Raw genomic sequence first — 18,970 nt, 5'->3', positions numbered from 1 at the left:
CTGCTGGCTAAGGCTAAACGTAAATACCGTAAGATTGTAATTCACGTCGGCGGTAACGACACCCGGTTACGCCAATCGGAGGTCACTAAAATGAATGTTGCTTCGGTGTGTAACTTTGCCAAGAGCATGTCGGACTCCATAGTTTTCTCTGGTCCCTTGCCAAATTTAATCAGCGATGACATGTTTAGCCGCATGTCATCCTTCAACCGCTGGTTGTCTAGGTGGTGTCCCGATAACAACGTGGGTTTTATAGATAATTGGAGCGCTTTTTGGGGAAAGCCTGGTCTTATTAGGAGAGATGGCATCCATCCCACGTTGGATGGAGCCGCTCTCTTATCTAGCAATATGGACTCTTTTATTAGTCAGCTAAATTGACAACTCAGGGTTGGGACCAGGAGGCAGAATTGTAGTCCTACACACTTTTCTGCAGCTTCCCACCTGCCGCCGCCCACCCAAAACCCCATTCCGACCTTATACAACTTCCCAGCAGTAAGAATTAAACAACACAAAAACACTTCTGGGGTTAATCGTGAAAACCTCGTAAAAATAAAAACAATAGATCTAAGTCTTTATTAGTCAATGACTTGATAGGTGATCACCACATTGATTTATTCTGTCTTACAGAAACCTGGTTACAGCAAGAGGATTATGTTAGTATTAATGAAGCTACGCCAGCTAACTATTTAAACTTTCACATTCCTAGAACTACAGGCAGAGGAGGAGGTGTTGCAGCTATTTTTAAGTCAGAATTTTTAATTAATCCTAAGCACAAAACTAACTATAAATCCTTTGAATTCCTGACATTAAATTTATCTCATCCAAAATGGAATTCAGAGAAACCGCTCCTTTTAGCATTAGTGTATCGCCCACCTGGACCTTACTCCGAGTTTCTGACCCAATTCTCTGATCTCTTGTCTGAGTTAGTGCTGACTACTGATAAGGTCATTGTACTAGGTGATTTTAATATTCATGTTGACCATGAAAATGATAGTTTAAACATTTTCTATAGCTCTATTCTAAACTCAATTGGGTTTTCATAAAATGTCCATGGAGCCACTCACTCTCATGGTCATACTCTTGATCTGGTTCTAACATCTGGTATTGAGACTGATAAGCTCAAAGTATTTCCTCAAAACCCTGTCTTGTCCGATCACTTCTTATTAACCTTTGAATTCACTTTATTTGATTACTCACTGACCAAAAATAAATTCTACTATAGCAGATGTTTATCAGACAATAATATTACAAAATTTAAACAATCAATTGAATCAATATTTTCCCCTCTACCATGTGTTAGCATGACTGAGAGTCCCCCTTTAAGCCTTACTCCTGCTCAGATTGATCAACATGCTGATACTATAATAGCTTCAATGCGTACAACCTTGGATAATGTTGCTCCCCTAAAGAAGAAGAAATTAGGTAAGATTATGAAGGCTCCCTGGTTTAATTCCCAGCTTCGAGCTCTAAAACAGGCGTCAAGGCGTTTGGAAAACAGATGGCGTTCATCAGGATTAGAGGAGTCTCGCTTAACCTGGAAAGAAAGTTTAATTGTATACAAAAAAGCCTTACGTACGGCAAGAACAGCTTATTATTCATCATTGATAGAGGAAAACAAAAACAACCCTCGGTTTCTTTTCAGCACTGTAGCCAGGCTTACTAGGAGCCGGAGCGCTGTGGAGCCATGTATTCCTTTCTCACTTAGCTGTGATGATTTCATGTATTTTTTCACGAATAAAATGGACACTATTAGAGATCAAATCCACAATACTCTTCCTTCTACTTATAATGTTGAGCCTGTTGTGGTCTCCGAAGCATCCTTAGAACCAGGATCTGACTTGTGTCTAAATAGTTTCTGTCCTGTCCAACCCTCTGAATTAACTAAAATAATAGCTTCATCTAAACCATCCACCTGTATCTTAGACCCTCTCCCAACGAGCCTCTTTAAGGACATTTTCCCTTTAATTAATACATTCATTCATTTATTTTCCGAACCGCTTATTCCAATTCAGGGTCGCGGGGAAGCTGGAGCCTATCCCAGCCAGCTTTGGGCGACAGGCAGGGTACACCCTGGACAGCTCGCCAGTCCATCGCAGGGCCACACACAGAGAGACGAACAACCACACTCACTCCTAGGGGCAATTTAGAGTGACCAATTAACCTATCATGCATGTGTTTGGATGGTGGGAGGAAGCTGGAGTACCCGGAGGGAACCCACGCATACACAGGGAGAACATGCAAACTCCACACAGAAAGGCCACTGACCAAACCAGCCAAGGATCAAACCAGTGATCTTCTTGCTGTGAGGCCACAGTGCTAACCACTGTGCCACCGTGCAGCCCTCTTTAATTAATACATCAGTACTAAATCTTATCAATATGTCTTTAGTGACATGATATGTACCACAATCATTTAAAACTGCTGTAATCAAGCCTTTACTTAAAAATCAATCTCTGGATCCAGAGGTGATAGCAAATTATAGACCTATATCTAACCTCCCGTTTATGTCCAAAATTCTGGAGAAAATAGTTTCAGCTCAGCTACATGCCCACCTGAGCAGAAATAATTTATGCGAAGAGTTTCAGTCAGGATTTAGAGCTCATCATACCACTGAGACGGCATTGGTGAAAGTTACTAATGACCTTCTTATGGCCTCAGACAAAGGATTTCTGTCCGTACTTATCTTGCTTGATCTTAGTGCTGCATTTGATACAGTCGATCATAACATTCTGTTACAAAGACTAGAACAGGTGATTGGAATTACAGGTACAGCGTTAAGCTGGTTTAAATCATATTTATCTGATAGACTTCAGTTCGTTCATGTAAATGACAAGTCCTCCTCACAAACTACAGTAAGTCATGGAGTCCCTCAAGGTTCTGTACTTGGACCAGTACTCTTCACGCTATATATGCTCCCTTTAGGCAAAATTATTAGACAGCATGGAATAAACTTTCATTGTTATACAGATGATACTCAAATATACTTATCCTTTGAACCAGATGAAACAAATCAGCCCAATAGGCTACAAAATTGTCTCATAGACATAAAGACTCGGATGTCTAGAAATTTTCTCCTCTTAAACTCAGATAAGACTGAAGTAATTCTCGTTGGATCTGAAAAACTCAGAGCTAAATTTTCCGGTTTTGTAATGAACCTGGATGGCATTACTTTAGCTTCCAGTGCTACAGTGAGAAACCTTGGAGTAATATTTGACTCTGACCTGTCCTTTGGCCCACATATTAAGCAGGTTACTAAAACAGCCTTCTTTCATTTACGTAATATAGCCAAAATTAGGGACATTCTGTCTCAGAGTGATGCAGAAAAACTGGTTCACGCTTTTGTTACTTCGAGACTAGATTACTGTAACTCTCTATTACTGGGCTGTCCTAAATATGCCCTGAAAAGCCTTCAGCTGATCCAGAATTCTGCAGCCAGAGTCCTGACCAGAACCAGCAGGAGAGATCATATTTCTCCAGTTTTAGTTTTCTCTAGAATAGAATTTAAAATCCTTCTCCTTACATATAAAGCCCTCCACAGCCAGGCACCACTATATATCAAAGACCTCATAGTTCCTTATATACCAAGCAGAGTACTTCGTTCCCAGACTGCAGGCTTACTTGTGGTTCCTAGAGTCTCAAAGAGCCGAGCAGGAGGCAGAGCCTTTGGTTATCAGGCCCCTCTCTTATGGAATAAGCTCCCAGTTAGTGTTAGGGAAGCAGACACCCTCCCCACCTTTAAGACTTGGCTGAAGACTTATCTTTTTGATAAGTCCTATAGCTAGGGATGGTTAGCATCCCTTAGTTATGCTGCTATAGGTTTAGACTGCTGAGGAACATTTCCTGATACACTGATCTTCTTTCTTTTTCTATTTATCTCTCTCTTTTACCTATATAACTATATAACTATATAAATAAAGTTGAACTGAATTGAATTGAAATTGAGTCATCATTTTTTCCTCCACATTAAAAACCCGTAGCTTCCTGAGGAAGAACCTCTGGCTCCTCTTCATCACTGCTTCCACATTTGTTGCAAATTTCAATTTATTTAAAACCATACCAAGATATTTGTACTGTTCCACCTGCTCAATAACCTTGTTTATTATGGTCTGTTGTGTAGAGTGAGATGACTTCCTGACATCGAAAAGCATATCTTCGGTTTTGTCAGTGTTTAGGCGCATTGTGCTCCATTGCACCATTTAGCAAAGTCTTCCACCACTGACCCATGTCCATCCTCCTCACCATGCAGCAGACTCACAATAACCGTGTCATCTGCAAATGTCAGGATGTTCACATGACAACTTCTGCATGTGTTGGTGTACAGAATGAACAGCAGAGGTGACAGGACACATTCCTGAGGAGAACCAGTGAATGGCCCATTCTGACATTGGGCCATTCACTCTCACCCTCTGAGGCCTGTCTGTCAAAAAACCTAAAATCCACAGAACTAAGCTATTATCAATATTGAAATAATGAAGCAAACTCTGTGTTAAGCTACAATGTTGGATGGTATTAAAAGCAGATGAAAAATCAACTAATAAAAGTCTGGCGTGTGTCCCAGAACCCTCAAGATGTCTCAACAGCAGGTGAAGTAGAGTGATGCAAGCATCACCATTGATCTACCGGGTCTATAAGCAAGTTGCAGCGGGTCTAGAAGGGTCCGTACCTGGTTTAAAAGATCAAATTTCACCAGTTTTTCATTGCCAGAGAGGTTAAAGCCACTGGTCTGAAATCATTCAGCTGTTTGGGAGAGCTGCATTTAGCCAGAGGAACAAGAACAGACTCCTTCCACAGTTTGGGGACCTTCCTCTGCTCCTGTGACATGTTAAATATATCCAGAAAACACACTGATTAGTTGCCCTGCACAGTATTCCTGTAATGCCATCTGGTCCACAACTCTTGTTCACCTTTAATTTTTTTTTAACATTGAAATTAGAGCATTTCTCTCTAGCTAATGTTGGACGGTTGCTCTCTTTCACTACATCGCTCTACTTCTCATTTTTTCCCTTTTAAGTACTGGCTGTACACAGGAAGGAGAAGGACGGTGTTGTGGTCAGAGAAGCCAAGAGGAGGTCTAGAAGAGGCTTTGTGGGCCTCTTTGATGGTGCCGAAACATAAATCCAGGATCTTGTTCTTCCTGGTAGTGCAGGTTACATTCTGATACAAATTCAATGTCTTTTTAAACTTGCAGTTATTGAAGTCTCCCATCATTAGCAGCATTAGGAGAAAGTGACTGGAGCCTTTTAGTCCCTTTATAGATGATGTCCTTTGCTTTTTGACTTTCCAAAGTCTCTTACATTTGCTTTGGGGTGTATACATATATATATATATATATATATATATATATATATATATATATATATATATATATATATATATATATATATATATATATATACAACAATCACAAAGAGCTGAGGTTGACGTGTGTTGGAATGTTGAGGACTTCAGTTTATATTATCTTTCATTTATATTATAAATTCCCCATTTATCTCAGCTTACACTGATATGTTAAAAGTTAAAAGGTTTCTGTGTGCGTAAGAAGACTTCAGTTGAATAAACAGGATGTCTGGGTGATATGCCATGGAACATTGGACAGCGGTCTGGAAAACATCTGGCCCAGTAGAACGATTACAGGAAAAGGATTGCGCACACACATTGAACTTCTGAACCAAGCACAGACACACACACACACACACATATTGTCCACACGCTCACATGGACTGAAATTGCACCCACATACGTGCACCAGTTGTGCACGTACATATAACATTGTATTGTATCAGATTGCATGAATGTCACATGGTACCTTACAATAAAGGACTTGGAAGTTTTTTGGGCCGTCAGGCTTCGGACGAGCCTCCTTGCAAGTAAAACAAGATCGACTCGTCTGGCTTCCTTCTTATTTAATGATAACTATGTTAAGCTGTTAAGGGCTTAAACCTGACAGAATTGGTCCTTCGAGCTGGATTCCAAAATCTATGACAGCTGAGGATGGACGGGGAGACACGTCGTTTGGTCTGTCAACAGCTGGAGCGTGAGTGCGTCCTGTAACAAAGTCCTGTGGTGTGAATTCATCACCAGGCCGGCGGAGTACCCAACTTTCCTCACTGGACATCGGTTGACAGAATTTCGAACATTGGAGCCAGACGACGCGATGAGGTGAGATAAGGTTCTCTTTCTTTCTTTCTTTCTTTCTGTCTAAGTGAGGCATCTCCGCCTAGAAGGAGGTTAGTTGACTGGTTGAATGGTTAAACTTGTTAACATAAGGGTTCGTTGACTAATTAACTTAGTCAGCAAGAGGTTTCTCCACCTTAAGAAGGTTCGTTAACTAATTCATTTAGTTAGCAAGAAGGTTCCTCCGCGTTTCTTTAAGGAGTTCGTTAACTAATTCATTTAGTTGGCAAGAAGGTTTCTCCGCCTTTCTTTAAGGAGGTTAAGAGGTTCGTTATCTAATTAATTGAGTTAACAAGAGGTTTCTCCACCTTTAAGGAAGTTAACGGCATCTCCACCAAATAAGGAGGTTTTGGTAGCTCTGCTGGAAGTGAGCCTATAACAGTTAGGTCTTTCTCTTTTTCCTTCTCTCACCTCACATGTGTGTATGTGTAAGGAGAGTTTGTGAGTGGGATTGCCACTCTCGTGTAATCATGGGACAGTGTTAAAAACATCTGATCTTGTAAAGTACACGAAAGGAGTGGATTTGGTTTACGCTGTAACAGACACGTAGTCTGTACAGAGCACAAGTTGTTGTGATGGGGACAAAGAACAGTAAGACTGCCTTGGAAGGAGATGGGAAGTTCATGGAACAAAATTCCCTGGCAGCACAGCATTTCTACAAAGATGGAACAAGAAGTATAAGTTTGCAGGTAAATTAACAGTTCAAGAATGTGAAAAGCTTGTGGAGCAACTGACTTTGAAAGTAGCACTCAAGACAGGGAAAAAGAAACAGAAAAAAGAGTTTCAGCTCAGGATGGCGAGGTTATGGTTAACTCAAGCTCAAAGACGAGCAGGGAATATACCAACAGAAATTCTTTAAGCAGTAGCAGTAGTGAAGCCAGAGGAGGAGACTTTGGTCCCATCAGATGCGGTGAGGATAGAAAAAGTTAGGCAAGATGCCAGAACAGAGACCCAGAGAGAACTCAGAGCAAACAGACAGAAGCAAGAGGCAGAGATAACAGAGAAAAGCAGTCATATGACCACGATATAAGCTAAGATAGATGAACTGACACAGAAAACAGGCCGAGTGGACAAAATCATCCAGGTAAATGACATTGTCACGGAACCGCCAGATAAGTTGACAGGGAAACCAGAAGGTCTGTATCCATGCTTGACAGCGCAAAAGCGGGAATATGGAATAGCAGACCAAGCGCCAGCAGAGACTTTTCCCCTGATAGAGGTCACAAACCCTCATTACGGCCTCGATAACGATTGAGAACGCACGATACGTGTCTACCGACCTTGGACAGACCAGGAATGTACTGACGCATGTAAAAGCCTGGGCGACCCTCGGACGAATGTAGAGGACTTTATAAATAAACATCACGGCCTTAGACAGTCTTATTTTCTTGATGGACGGGAAATTAAAATGACCTTTAAAAAATGCCTGACATGTGACTGGTCGAGAGTCCGGGGACAATATACTGGCACACAGGCAAATGGAACTGTGCTAAACCACATGGAACAGGCTTTAGTTGACCAGGTAGGGGCAGTGTACGATCGACTGAGACAGACATTTCGACCGACACCAGGCTTTAACCAAATAGCCCAGTGTAAACAGGCTGAAAATGAGGACGTCTATGCGTATAGAAATCGACTGGAGGACATTTTCCAAAAACATAGTGGAAATCCGGAACAGGCAGGTGAGGATTCCCCCTACCAAAGACAGTTAAAACAAGCGCTCATGTCTGGATTACAACCATGCATAGCCGACTTTATCAGGAAACATGACGTTAATCATGCAACAGGAACTCTGACAGAGTGCATGAATTGGGCGCAGCACGCTCAAAGTGTTATTCGAGGGAAGAAAAATAAGAAGAATCTGGATCAGTTTTTGTGAGTGAGACAAACTGTGTTGAACAACCACAAGTGTTTTATACTAGTCCCAGAGGTTGCATGGGAAAAAAACAAGGGGAACAGACAAAATCAGTTTGGGAGAGACTTGGAGTGCTGGAGATGCGGCCAGTAAGGTCACATAGCCAGAAACTGCAGAGTACCCCTGGCTGAATTTAACAGATTCCACACACATGACTCATCCGGACAGGATGACAAGTGAAAAACACAGGAAACTCCAGAGAAGCAGAGAGGATCTGTCTGCATTGTTGACATCTCTGCAGCAGAAATAATGTTTTTTGACCGAAGCATGATGTGGTGGAATTATGCGTGTAGTGTAGTTTTAATATGTTACTCATTTATTAAGTTTCTTTTAAGTAGTACAAGATATATATTCTGCATAGTTAGAGTAGTTCAGTAAGCTTGCTTTAGTAGATTCATGCATAAAACTAAGTGTTCTGTTCAAGGCCTGTTTCAGCTTTGGCTGTTGTTATCTCCAAGCTAGCAGTTGTTTTGACTAGTGCTGCCAGGCAAAGGTTGTTTGTGTATGCTTAAAGAACACTGTAGCACTCTGGGCAGGGGCAGAGCTCTCGAGACCTCTCACCCGCAACATCTGTACATGCCCAATAAATTGAACAGAAAACAGTTGATTTATAGATTTATTTCTCATCGGATAAATTCCACGACAATTTGGTGTCAGAAGTGGGATCCCATGTGTTTCTGCCGGGACCGGACTGAGAGGCAGGCTGCCGGAATCCAAACAGATTCATCTTCAAACCTTGAATAGGCCTTAAGAGTGACGAGGGCCACAGTCACCGGTTTCGGTCGATCACGAAGGGATCTCAACCCACGTGTGGATTTATCTGGTGAGAAGTATATTTTTCCAAATTAAAATTTGATTGAAAGTGGTTTTTGATATATTATTATAGACTGAGTTATTCTTAATACTAATCGAACTGAAACAGTTTTGTTTATAAAATTGCCGACTGTTTTCATAATAATGGTGGTTGTGCTCCTTTTCCCCAGGACTGACTTTGACAATAAATAAAAATAAAGCAAAATTAAAACAAAAACAGAGATATAGACTCTACGAGACCAGGTTACTAAACGAAGCCCTGTGAGTACGAGATCAGGTTACTAAACGAAGCCCTGTGAGTAGACTTTTAGGACTGACATAACAGAAATATAAGACCAGGTGACGATGGGGACTATAGGGGGAAAGGAGGAGCAACCTAAACCAAATTTTATGAAGGTGTTTATAAAGCAGCAATATGTAAGTAAAAGAGAAAAAGCAAAGATACATTAAAGTGTGGGCTGGTTCACTCTCCATAAGAGGAATTAAAAGCGCATGACGCTACCAACATGGCGACGGTAGGAACCGCCCACCGAGCTTCAATTCGGCTTTTCAGGAACCTATGGGTGACGTCACGGAGACCCCGTCCATCTCTTTATACAGTCTGTGGTTCTAACAGGTAGACGCGCCGTCATGTATTTCCCTGCTAGCACTCTGAGGAGCCCCTGTGCGGTCTACTCTGTCATTATGATACATGCGCCATGTGTGTGCTCTGGTTCTTTGGATGGCATGGTGATCGGTGGACCAGTTACCAGTGGTGTTTTTCTGATTCCACTTCTGCGTCTACTTGGGGGACCATTTTTTCCTGAACTGGAGCTGACTGGTCTCCTTCCTCCTACGTGGATAATAAGAATTGTCGCAGGTGGTCTTGTGTGTTGAAATTAGACCTGACTAAGGCTACTTTGGTGTTCACGTTTAACACTACCTCTGAAGCCCTTTTGTCACATCCTCCTCCTAGTCGATATCGGGGTGGTACTTTTAGTAACTCCTGTTGTCATGTGAGGTTATTTGTGTATGTTCCGGGCCCTCGCCGGGACCCGTTAGAAGGTTTTCTCTTTGCAGTGATGTCGCATCGTCGCCTCGTAGCTTGGCTGAGTCCTATGCTGATTTCCCTGTTGTGGGTCTTTTCCCGGGTCCCACACTTTAATGTATTTTTGCTTTGAGATGATGACTGGCATGTCTGCTCAGAGTAATAATTGGATATTGCTGACTGAGCAGGTAGAAGTGTTTGTTGGAGTTGCCTGTGTGGTCTGCCTGGGGCCCAGACCTGTGCTGCATGTAGTTACCCCTCCACCTGAGTTTGACTCCACCTGTATGATTGTTTACTCTCTTCTGAAAACCCTAACCCTTTCAGATATGTATTTCCTTGGATGTTCCTTTCCTTGTTACCCGCAACACAGTCCCCTCCTCTCTGGTTCAGGTGTGACAAAGTGAGATTTTACTTGCTTCATGAGTTCCTCTCCGGATTCTGGTTTTGTTGGGGTTTTGGTCCGTGCTTGGTGTGACAGCGTTTATGCTGTTAATTTTCTGTGGCCTGCACCGGCCTTTGGTGGTGGTACGGTGGTCTGGTTCTTAGTGGTGTGCTGCCATCGAAGTGGGCTGGTATATGTGCCCCTGTCACCCTTCTCTTGCCTACAGCTGTCTTCCTGGGTTTCCCATCTGCCCCCTTATCCGGTCACTCGGTCCAGGCACTCTGTTCATCCTGACGACTCAGCTGCTTCTGCCTACGTCAATGCTATTGGGGTTCCATTGCAGTATTTGCTGCCCTTTTTGTTCTGTGTTTGCTGTGTCGTCCCGTGTATCAGAGCCTTGTTGGTTAGGCTGATTGACTCTGCCTTAGGATGTCGCATTCCTCGGCTTGTTTATTACTCTTCCTGCTTCGGATCTCCCTCTCTTTGATCCTTTTCCTTCTTTTTTGATAGTGATGGATTTTCTGATTCTTACTCTGACACGTGAGTGTTTTTCCTTTCAGGATGATTTTCTTCAACCCTGCCAGGAGTGACCATTCTGATGTTTTAGTTTCCTGCATCTCTTTTTGGGTAATTAGTGTTATTTTATGGGTTTGTTTTGTTGCTTTGTTATGTTCATGAATTGTGTTTCTTTTGTGTTGATCCTGAAAGGATCAAAAGGGGGAATTGTGGTGGGATCCTGTTTTAATATGTTACTCATTTATTAAGCTTCTTTTATGTAGTATAAGTTTTATATTCTGCATAGTTTAGAGTAGTTCAGTAAGCTTGCTTTAGTAGATTCATGCATAAAACCAAGTGTTCTGTTCAAGGCCTGCTTCACCTCTAACTGTTGTTATCTCCAAGCTAGCAGTTGTTTTGACTAGTGCTGCCAGGCAGAGGTTGTTTAAAGAACGCTGTAACACTCTGAGCGGGGCAGAGCTCTCGAGACCTCTCGCCCGCAACATCTGTACATGCCCAATAAATTGAACAGAAAACAGTTGATTTATAGATTTATTTCTCATCGGATAAATTCCACGACACTTTCCCACACTTTTCTCCTCTTATTACATGTGTAATAAACACAAAGTACATCTGACTTTAATCACAGAATGACACACACACACACACACACACACACACACTGCAGGTTTCACTCCACCATCTTAGTTTTCAGCAGGTCTGCAGCTTCATGCAGCTCCTGATGACATCTCTTCACTTCTGGAACAGTAAAAACAGCTGATGGACACATGCAGGGTGTTGCTCTGCAGCTCTCTGGGTGTTGGCTGTGTGTAACTGCAGAAACACTCCTCTGTTCAGGCTGCTGCCAGTAAACCACGTGGTCTCGTCTCATGTTGCAGCAGGTTTTATCTAACAGACCAATCAGCTGCTGAGGAGAAATCTAACTCCTCAGACTGATTCAGGAAGTGTTTCTCCTCAGATCAGCTCCTCCTCCTGGACTCCACATTCCTTCTATGAAGTCTTTTTATTTCTTTCTGCAGGTAAAGAAACAAGAAAATCAGACGAGACGAGTCAAAGTGATCCTGAAACACGTCTCCTGACTGTTTGTCTCTGATTCACATGGAACCTTCATGGAAACCCTCCTGGTGTTTTAGCAGCAGTCTGGATTGCAGACCTGAGCAGGAGGAGCTGCTTCTCACCTAACAGCTGCTGGAGACTCCATGAATGAACAGTTTTCCAGCTGTTAGAGAAGAGAAACAGACGTGATGTCTGAGACACGTATGTCTCAGTACAGGTCCTCCAGTCGTACATTAGGAAATAAAAGCAGGATACGCTGTTCTGTCTGACTGCAGTTTGTATGATGAGGTGATTCAGTTCAGGATGACGACACACATGTGGAAATGTACATGTATGTACACTAGATGCACTAGATTTTAGTTCCCGAATACAAATAATTAAAATGAATGTTCTCCCCAGATTGTTATATTTGTTTCAGTCCCTTCCGCTCTCTGTCCATCAAAGTAGATTCAAAACATGGGACAGAATGATTTCGAGATTTATATGGAATGGAAAAAAGCCACGAACAAAATATAGCATTTTACAACTCCCAAAAAATAAAGGGGGAATGGCCCTACCCAACTTAAAAGAGTATTTTTTAGCAGCTCAACTGAGACCACTTGTTTGCTGGTGAAGACCGGACTATGAATCTCGATGGAAAGATATTGAAAAAGAAGTTTTAGGCTATAAAATTCAATTTTTTTTATCTGATAAACTGCTCATGACATCTCTTAAAAGTAAAATGAATCCAATTGTAAAATTCACACTTGAAACGTGGCACTCTGTTATAGAAAAATATAAATTAAAAGAGCAGGTTCTTTTACTGAAATGGTATAGATTTGATACTAAATTCAAACCAGGACAACTTGATGAAGCATTTCAACAATGGGAAATAAAGGGAATCACGGCAGTCTTTACTCTGTTGAAAGAGGGCAAGTTCATGAGCTTTCAAGAACTTAAAACAAAGTACAATTTAGATAAAAAAGACTTTTTTAGATACTTACAAGTCAGAGATTACTATATGAAAGAAGTTAAACCAAAACTTATAGACACTACGCATATTATTATAAGGGTAATGATAGATTCATATTTGCAAAAAAAATTAAAAGCCATCTCAGCCCTTTATAACTCCTTGAGGGGAAGCAGGCAGGAAACGACAATGTATCTTCAAAAAAAATGGGAAACAGAATTGGAAGTTGAAATAACAGAGGATGAATGGTTCCAAATGTGTGAAATTCAGCACAGTACTACAAATTCATTGATATGGAGGGAATTCTGCTTGAAGAATTTGACACGATTTTTTATTACTCCTAAAATCAAAAGCAGACAGACACATACTCCACAAGAGTGTTGGAGGTTGTGCGGAGAAATTGAGGCTAGCCACGCACATATCTTTTGGAGTTGCACTAAAATCACTAGATATTGGGAAGAGTTAGGAACAGCTCTGACAAAAATTTTGGGTTACAGCATTCCAAATACTTGTCTTGTGTTGTACCTTGGTAACATAGTACATTTTGTTAAGAAGGAAGACATGTTTATTATGAAGGTGGTCTTGGCGGCAAGCAAGAAGGCAATAACAAAAAGATGGCTGAAGCCTGATCCTCCTGTCCAGGAAGACTGGATCAAGATTGTGGAAGGGATATCGATAATGGAAAAAATGACACATAATCTTCGATTGAAAGGATCTAAATACGACAAGCAGTGGGAAAAATGGATCTCATTTGTAAGTGACACACAAGACGTAGTAAACTACTAAATGGAAATATCGGTGTAATGCGAAAGACATCAAAAATACCCAGACAGATGCTCTATTGTTGTCAATTTTGTTTTTGCAAGTTTCTATTTCGTTATTTAATTTCTTGTATGAGGATTTTTTTTCTTGTGATTTTTGTTGTTTGTGTGTTTGCATAAAAACCAATAAAAAACAAAGTTGGAAAAAAAGAAAGTCTATAAAAAAGGAGACAAGGAGAGTTTTCAAAGAAACATTTTGCTTTATGAACATGTAAAACAAACAGATCAGATCCTGTCTGAGGCCACAGCTGATGTCATATCACCACACCCAGGCAAACATGCAAAACAAACCTCCACAGCATCATAATCAGGTAAAGCATCAGTCTGTGTGTGGACGCCAGCCAGTTCACAGTGTTTGGTACCTCCGAGCTTTTGGAATAAAACGAAGAAACTTTGGGGGAAATAAAACGTAGAAACAAAGGTAAGTCTTCTTTACTTCTCTCTTCATCAGTCACAGAGATGCAACAGGCTTTTATTCATTTATTTAAGAAGGTTATCTGTCACGTCTTTCTGAATCTCTTCCTGGTCAATGTGTCAAAAAGTCTTATTTTGGTTTAATATGAGATTTTATTGATATTGAATCGAATATTATTTAAGTTCCCGTGAAGACCTGACTGAGGCAAAGGTTCTGCTGTATGAGTCGCAGTGTGAGAGATGACGTTTAAGATGAGGGCGGAGAATTTGTTTCAACGTGCTTACGTGATCATAAGTTGCCGCATGCGCATTGAGGAATCTGTTTCCGTTCTGTTTACGTCTTTCATTTTCCGTCAGACTTTTGATCGTCGTGTGAGAAAGATCTGGAGAATCGTTTAGACGATACGCAGATAACATTTCAGTGTGTGATAAACATCAAGAAATGTTTGCGATGACTTCTGGAAGTTTACTGTTTGTGGCTGCTCTCTTGGTGGTCGCACATGCAGGTTAGAACTTCCTGTTAGCATTAGCTTATTAGCATTAGTTTTTTAGCGTTAGCTTGAAAGCATTACTGGTTAGCATTAGTGGTTAGCATTACCGGTTAGCATTAGTCACAAAGTTAAACCTGTACATGTCTGTATATGTAAGAAAAGCTAAGAAAGAGAATAAATGACTCTCTACAACAGTTCATGTATTTTCTGACATGTGGAGATAAGTTGTCAGCACGAGGCAGACCACGGCGTCTCGTGGGCCTTGTTTAGCATAGCATACATTAGCATCCCACTGCTTCTATATTTTAACAACTTCATCTTTAAATAAAAAAAGAAAGGAACAAATATAATCTTGAAAAAGTTTTTGTTTTATTTTTCTTTCTTTCTTGTGTTTGGTGTGACTCAGCATTTATTGCTGATTCATAATAAGTTTATTTATATTAAAATGGTGTTTATGTTACATAATGAGTTGAAACCCTTTCAGGGTTTTGTATTTCTGTAATGATCAGATGTTTTTCCTCCAGTCATCTCTGGTCTGCAGGTGTCTGTATCGTTACATATTGATGAACTATCTGATGTTTGCTGCTAATTTACAGAATTATTAAATAGTCAGGCTTATATCAGAATGATGTGTTTTCAGGAATCTCAAACATTTCACACTCTGACCATAACCTGCTCTAAGATCAGAACCCTGCTTGTATAAGGGCACGTTTCTAACGTTTATTCAAGAAAAGTTGAAACTAAATCAGTTTATCAGTGGTACCAGTAGTATTAGTAGTGGTCCAGTCCAGACCAGTACGGTCCAGTTCAGACCAGTCTGGTCTCTCTGGTGTCTGATGGAAGTGAAGAGTTCCTCTCTGATCTGTGATGTTTCCTCCTGCAGGACAGACAAACATCACAGCTGAACCTGGACATGACGTCTCTCTGCCATGTAGAACTGGACATGATGGAGACATCCTGGCTGTGGAGTGGACCAGAACTGATCTGGAGTCAGAATATGTGTTTTTGTACAGAGGTGGACGTCCTGAGACAGACCAGCAGCATCCATCTTTCCAGAACCGGGTGGATCTTGAGGACAGACAGATGAAGGACGGAGACGTGTCTCTGGTTCTGAAGAATGTGACGACTGATGATGCAGGAACATATAGATGTAGAGTCAGACAGGGAGGAAGAAACCGAAGAAAGAGATCTGTTGATCTCATCTCCACCGTCCATGTGGAAGTTGTTCCTCCACCAGGTGAGTTTGTGTGTTTGTCTCTGGATCAGAGGTGAAGCAGCTTCCTGGTTGTTGATGTGAGAGTGAAACATGTCAGATCAGATGTTTGTGTTTTCTAAACATGTTGTTGATGAGACTCTGTAGAAAGCAGCTGGTCTGAGTGCAGTAGATAATGTGTGACAGCAGTTTGAAGAGGAAATCATTCATCACCTCCCTGATACTGATGCTCTCCTCATGCTCACCTGCAGGAACATCACAGCATGGAGGAGACCAGGGTGGAGGAGACCAGGGTGGAGGAGACCAGGGTGGAGGAGACCAGGGTGGAGGAGACCAGGGTGGAGGAGACCAGGCCTCATCTCATGGACTTCTTGTTGGTCTGCCTGTTTCCATCATATTTGTTGTTGGTGTTGTTGTTGTTGTTATTGTTGGGATCTATAAAAAGAATTGGATCAAGCAGAAACTTTGTGGTTCTCCTGAAAAACAAAGATCTGAACCAGTTTCTGTGTCTGTCGTCTGAAAACCAAAACTTCTGATCATGTCAGTAATTAGCAACGATCAGTTGGTTATTGATCAGAGAGTTTGGAAATGATTTTATTGCATAAACAGAAGAAACAAAGACTGGATCTGGACCTGTATGTGAAGCAGGATCAGAGTCCGGCTCAGGTTACTTCAGGGTCGGCTGGGAACTTTTAGAAACATGAAGCTGATTCATGACTTCCCATCCTGTTCCAGAAACACATGAAATACGTATTAAAACCTTTTTCATCTCCAAACGTCTCACCTGGAAGACAGGATGCTGGCAGACGTGGACAATGATTTACTGACTGCTTTCTCTTTTCTTTCTGGTCTTTATGTCCTGCTGCAAACGGCTGATTCTGATTGGTCAGCTGCTGGTTGACGTGAATGTCAGAACGTGTGGCTGACTGGTGAGCTGATAACCAGCATCACAGTGACGTCACAGTTACTTTATTCCACCAATAATCTGCACTAAAGGTCACGATTAAGAAATACGTAGAGGCAACGTGGCTTATTACCACATCATACGTCAGTTTCTGTGTTCAGGTACCACTGAGTGCGTTCGGTTGATGCTCGTCATCAGCAGCAGTATTCTGTAGCAGGAAACATATTTACTTCCACCGTTCCAGTATCATCCACGTCTACAACAGCAGAAATTCTCACCAACATTTTAACGTCGAAAGCGACTGAAACAATTTTTCTCAGGTTGATAAAAACGTTTCAAAGACATTTTAAAATATTGTTTTCAGAAGGAATCCTCCCAGGCAGAGGTCCAGTTTTCCAGAGTTAAACACGGCTCCTTTCTGCTTCTTTTACATTCATATAGAAGTTTATCCGTTTCAAACGTCACTGACCTCTTACGTAGCCCTGATGCTAGCATGGTAGTACCCAGCAGATCCAGCAGAGGGCAGTGCAGAGTTCACCTCTGAGTTCTTTTGTTTTTCTTCTTCTTTTTTTTGTCTTGTCCAGCATTTAAGCAGCAGACTGATGTTCTGGATGCTGTGTTCTGCTGAGCAAATTTATTTTGCCAAGGGGAACTTTTGTAGATGTAATGATCCCCTTGTATTTCTTGATTCTTATTTTATTTTTCAATTTGTTTTGGATAATAGCTTGTATTACAGAGTTTATGCTGCTGGACCCGACCGGAAAGGACAGGAAAGGGGCAGAAAGAGAACAGAAAAGAGAACATAAAAAAAAAACAAAAAAAAAAAAAACAAAAGAAAGAGATCAATGCATACATGTATATGCACATACATACCCACCTACATATATATGTATATACACTCGCACATACATTATATATATACATATATACATACATACATACATATACACATACATACACATGCATACACACACATGTACACATACATGCATACATAAAGATAGATATACATACATACATATACACATACATACACACATATATATATATATATACATATATACACATATACATACTCACATACATACACATACATATACACATACACATACATACACATACACTCACACATATGCATACATATATACATATCCATACACATACATACACATACACATAAGTACACACACATACCCACCCACACACATAAATATATACACCCACACAAGCCAACTCTAGATTCGTGGAGAACAAAACCGTTGACAATCATGAGGACCAGAAACTAGCAAGTTAAGTCAAAAAGACAGAAAGAGAGCTACCTGCTGTTAGTGAATAAAACTTGCTGGATGACTCAGTGACTGTGACACATGCAGAACATTCATGCAGAACATTCAGAGTGGAACGTGTTTAGAGAAGAGTGATCATGCCAATGTGACCCCGCCCGCCTACAGCTAGAGGAAGGCCAGGAGAACCCAGAGACCCGGGTAACCGACAGTCACCCCCAGGTACAGATCCCAACCCCCCCACTCCAGAGCCAGCCATGCATCCGCCCAGGAGGTGGCGAAGGAGGTGCCCAACCAGAGTCCCCCGCAGTCAGGGGGAACAGGCCCCAGCAGGCCCAGGCCGGCAAGGGCCGATCCCACCGGGCGCCGGCCACCTAGGGGCAGACAGAGCGCAGGCCCAGGGCCCCAAGGAGCCGTGAGCAGCCCCCCGCCCCCCGCAGGCAGAGGGCACAGCCCACACCGACGGAGGACCAGGATCCCCCAGACCACCACCAGCGGCAGCCAGGTCGCACCCCAGCGCACCAGCTGCGCCCCCGGGTACAGGACACCACCCCCCACCACCAAACCACACACACCATATACATGCATACCCCGCCCCCCCCCCCAACACGCACTCCCCTCACACATATACATGCATACCCCCACCCCCCCCCCCCCCCAAACACGCACTCCCCTCTCAACCCCCATCCACACAACCCTCTGCAATCCATGCACATCATCCATCACATACACAACCCCACCCCACCTCTACTCACTCACCCATACCAAGTCACACAAACCCCAATCGCCCCCGCCCCCACAACACGCTCACCTCCCCCCCCCCCCCCACACACACACACGCTCACACCCCGCCACCCATCCCTCTACTTCTACCCAACCACACATGCCCCACCAAACACCCTCCACCACCCATAGCCCCCCTCCAAACTTCACCCTCACTCACACATCACCATTCCGCATATACACCCCCCCCTACACACACACACACACACACACACACACACACACACACACA

The 18,970-nt window shown here is 42.2% G+C and overlaps 1 protein-coding gene across 1 annotated transcript in view; it reads left to right on the top strand.

Annotated features, from left to right (window-relative positions):
• Positions 1–10,602, top strand: part of LOC306769327 (low affinity immunoglobulin gamma Fc region receptor II-like) — a gene marked incomplete at both ends in the record, with an annotated part of 33,232 nt that extends 22,630 nt beyond the window's left edge. Inside the window, one exon of the mRNA XM_079257893.1 lies at positions 10,535–10,602. Coding sequence (XP_079114019.1) covers positions 10,535–10,602 — 68 coding nt within the window. The remainder of the gene's footprint in view (positions 1–10,534) is intronic.
• Between the last annotated feature and the right edge of the window lie 8,368 nt (positions 10,603–18,970).

This window comes from Telmatherina bonti (genome assembly GCF_933228915.1).
Source record: "Telmatherina bonti genome assembly, chromosome: 18".
NCBI lineage: Eukaryota > Metazoa > Chordata > Actinopteri > Atheriniformes > Telmatherinidae > Telmatherina > Telmatherina bonti.
The sequence above is the reverse complement of the archived record's forward strand: the minus strand, read 5'-3'. Positions and strand labels throughout refer to the sequence as shown.